The sequence below is a fragment of the Trichinella spiralis genome (assembly GCF_000181795.1).
Source record: "Trichinella spiralis strain ISS 195 chromosome Unknown Scfld6100, whole genome shotgun sequence".
Lineage (NCBI taxonomy): Eukaryota > Metazoa > Nematoda > Enoplea > Trichinellida > Trichinellidae > Trichinella > Trichinella spiralis.
Genome location: NW_003533039.1, coordinates 1 through 3,666, shown reverse-complemented (window position 1 = coordinate 3,666; position 3,666 = coordinate 1). Strand labels below are relative to the sequence as shown.

Sequence of the window (3,666 nt, the reverse complement as noted above, 5' to 3'; positions counted from 1 at the left end):
GAACATTGTAAATTCGTTTTCAGATTTCAGGTGATGGGTTTGTTATTTATTTATTTATTTGTTTGTTTGTTTGTTTTGGATTTTGAATATTTGGAAGTGATACCAAAGTGGGCGATGTATTCGCCTGTATTCGCATTCTTGAATTGAAGAATGTGCTGTGGTGTCAATAAAAATTGAACACTGTTTCAACGCTTGTGTCACAGTATGTTGAGCATTCGATTTGGCCAGATAAAGGAATTTTGTCACAATGGAGAATTTCCATTCCAACCGTAGAAATCAGTGCTGGCCAAGTCCCGAGGCATGTCAGGTTTTACAAATCAATCGCACACAAGTATATAACACGACGGCGATTTTTCATTCATCAGCGTTACCTGCAGTTCAGTCAGTCAGTCAGAATTGATCGGCAGTTGCATAATTTTTTTTTTACGAAAATGCTCGTTTTTGTCGTTTCAGTAGTTTTCTTCAGCACTTTTTATCAGCTACTTTTTGGTATTGTTGCTGCTTGTTTGTTGAATATGTATTTATTGTTTAAAATTGTTTTTTTTGATGCTGTTTCAGTAGATTGTTGTTCACCAGGGGCTCGAGCTGCTGCGGAAAAGTTGAAGAGATATTTAGAATTGGAAGTTGTTGGCGATGGCTTAATCCAGACTGGTAATTTTTTGTGTTGTGAATGCTAATTTGTTGTTTTCTTCTTCCAAATCAAATAAAATCGATTTCACATGATTCAGGTTATGCGGAAGAATTTATTAAAGAATCGTCGGATTTGGATTGTAATTTCGAGCAGCCGATCGCATGTCGATGGAAAAACGTGCTGAATGGCCAAGCTGAAAACAATTGGTATCTGATGCGTAAAGTTGGCCACAGACGTTGGCCGGCCGTCATTCGTCCAGGAATTACTCCGAAGGATGGTGAAAAGTGTTTTTTTATCTTTTCTCATATGAAATTACAACAGGCAAATTAATATATTGTAGGCAATCATTTAATTGTCGCCGGCTCAGAAAATTCTACTCAACAATCGTACGCTATTTGGATCAGTAATCCAGCTTTGTGTCAACGTGGTCCGGGAAAATTCAGTTTTGCGTATTTCGTTTTTCTATTATTATTTTTATTTGTACATTTTATTAAATACTTTTTGTACTTTTTTTTATTAAATACTTAAATACTGTGTATTTTAAGTTACTGGATTTATGGTCCAGTGAAACTTGAAGTTGCCGCTGTTGCGGCTGGTGAATATCCTTTGAAGTCAGTTGGTGAATTGCGACCATCCTCTTGTGATTTCAAAGAAAATCGTGGCAAGCATTGTGTTATTTCCATAGATCCAATTGCTGTACCATACCAGATTATTATCAAAATGTATACGTCTTATAATGGTGAAGGTTTTGTAGCTGTCGATGACATCAAATACGAAGCGAACGTATGTCTGTCGGGTAGATTTGAATTTTATGAATATTTGTTTTAATTATGTAAATCCTATGTGTGTAATATTTCAGAAATTGAATCTGAACAACCAAAATTTACCGAAATTGATTTGGCTCCATCTCCACATCTGTATGCTACTTCTGCTGCTGAAGCAGAATGCACTTTTGATAATGTATGCTTGTGGCGTAATGTACTTGATGATCAGTACAATTGGAGTACTGTCGTAGAAGTCCCGGATAAATCTTATTTGAATTTTATTCATCCAAGTATTTATATTTCGTTTTTTAATTAAAAAAAACTTTTTAATGATTTCGATATTAATTTTCGTTTCAGATGGTGCTTTTGGTATGATAGATGTTCAGCAGATGACTGTTCCCGGTAGTGGATATTTGATTAGTCCGGTGTTTTACTGTCAGCGTGGTAACGGTGAATTGAACTTCAAGTGAATTTTATGCTTTTTTTGCAAATTTCACATTTTAACTGCATCTGTGAATTTTGCAGACGATGGAAAGCTGGACAAGCATCGTTCAAAGTATGTGTGCTCAAAGTCGAATCGTTGAATTCTATCTATTGCACAGAAGTGCAGGATGACTTTAGTCCAGTTTTTATTCCAGGGCCAATTTATGAACCGTACGAGGTATATTTGAATGGATATTGGTTCAATTATGTAACATTCGCAGATTAATAATAATAATTTTTAAAGCTGGCAATCATCGGCGTTGGTGAAGCAGATGCTGGCGAGCAGTTTGTCGCAATAGATGATATCGTTTACAAAGCGGACGTGTGCAATTCTTCTCGCATAGGTGAACCGGAAGCATGTCAGGCACTTGGATGCAATTTTTCAGGTATGAGGAGAAAAAGAATTTCTCAGGAACCGAATAAATATGTTGTCGATGTTGAAAAATGACATTTTTACAGATGGTCAATCTTGCCGATGGCTTCTCGATAGCACAATAGCTAATGGGCCTCGATTTTCAATAACTGCGCATGCAATTGGTGTGGCCAACAACGTAAAAATAAAGCCTGCAGGTAGATGATGCACAAGTGCAAAATGCTTTCAGTTGCTTGATGATTTATTTAAATATTTTTCTGTTCGCAGTGAAAAATGAGTTTTTCTTGGGTACATTGATTTTCGACAAGCGACAACCGCATGCTTATATTGAATCTCAGTTTTTCCGTGTCAGTCGAGCGCGCATATTGCGTGTGCTGCTGAAACGAAGTACCTGGGGTTCGGAATTTTACATCTGCCACAACCAGTACAATTCTACTCTACCATCTGATCAGTGTCATCTGGTTGCTGGGCCACAGCTGACTCTCAACGATACTCGTAACTTTGCTGAAATTGCAGAACCAATCAGTGAACAAGATACTCGGGTAAGGTTATTATTCTTATTCTTTTCCTTTTTTCTCCTTTTTGCTTTGCTGAATGGTAGAATAGGGCTTGCTTGGTTGTTAATATTCTGTCAGCAATATTCTCATGTGAGATCTGTTCCATATGCGTAGATTTTCTTGGTCGCCAGTCATATTCTGGAACCGATTTCTGGCGCGGCGGCGTTTGGCATCCAGTCGATTGATCTCATCGATGACAATCGCCAGTCGTTGTGTTTCTAAAAGCATTCCACGAGCAAAGCGTACTTTTTGCTGCTTTTCAGTGCATCATTGCGCAGCTTTTTTTTTCCAATTTCACAATTCGTCTTTTAGAAATTGATTGATCGATTTTGGAATCTTTTTATTCAGCACAGGAGAGCAACAATGTAGTAATCAAAAATGTATTAAACTGATAAATAAGTAAATAACAGGCCATTCGTTATATACTTACTTATTTAAGTATATCATTCACAGTAAAGAAAAAGGTAGGCAGTGAAAACGAAATATCAGAAAATATATTTTCAACCACTGAGATTGTACTGGAAGAAGAGAGCATAGGAGGGGATAAATCATTGCTTGGCTTGAGGCTATTATATATTTGCATACTGTATCGTGGAAATGTAAAAAGCAACAGTTTCAGAAACGATAATCGATAACAATACTCTGTACTGGAATTAAAATTGAAATTTTTTTGTACATTTAAAAAAGAATAAGAGTTGCAACTGATGCAATAATAACGATTTCGGTCGGTTCATTTTTGTTCGCATTTATTCATAATCATCTTCGCGTAGACCGCAAGGCCCGGTAAAACTCTTGACCACGTTTCGTGAATCCATTTATTCGCAACCATTTTCACACCAGCTAAAAACTGGACAAGCT

General features: G+C 36.8%; 1 protein-coding gene across 1 annotated transcript; it reads left to right on the top strand.

Moving 5' to 3' along the window:
• Positions 1 to 1,351: 1,351 nt before the first annotated feature.
• On the top strand, positions 1,352 to 2,376 carry Tsp_13000 (conserved hypothetical protein). Its single transcript, XM_003366367.1, has 5 exons — positions 1,352 to 1,427; positions 1,491 to 1,685; positions 1,753 to 1,861; positions 1,921 to 2,056; positions 2,338 to 2,376. Exons 1-5 carry the CDS (start codon positions 1,352 to 1,354, stop codon positions 2,374 to 2,376), a joined length of 555 nt encoding a protein of 184 aa, XP_003366415.1.
• Positions 2,377 to 3,666: the final 1,290 nt, after the last annotated feature.

What these genes read in the sequence shown, in the direction of transcription:
- Tsp_13000 (XM_003366367.1), top strand. Translation starts at nt 1,352, where the DNA reads ATGTATACGTCTTATAATGGTGAAGGTTTTGTAGCTGTCGATGACATC. An exon ending in AGCGAACGTATGTCTGTCGG is followed by an intron (nt 1,428 to 1,490) that starts GTAGATTTGAAT and finishes GTAATATTTCAG; the next exon opens with AAATTGAATCTGAACAACCA. An exon ending in TTTGAATTTTATTCATCCAA is followed by an intron (nt 1,686 to 1,752) that starts GTATTTATATTT and finishes TTTTCGTTTCAG; the next exon opens with ATGGTGCTTTTGGTATGATA.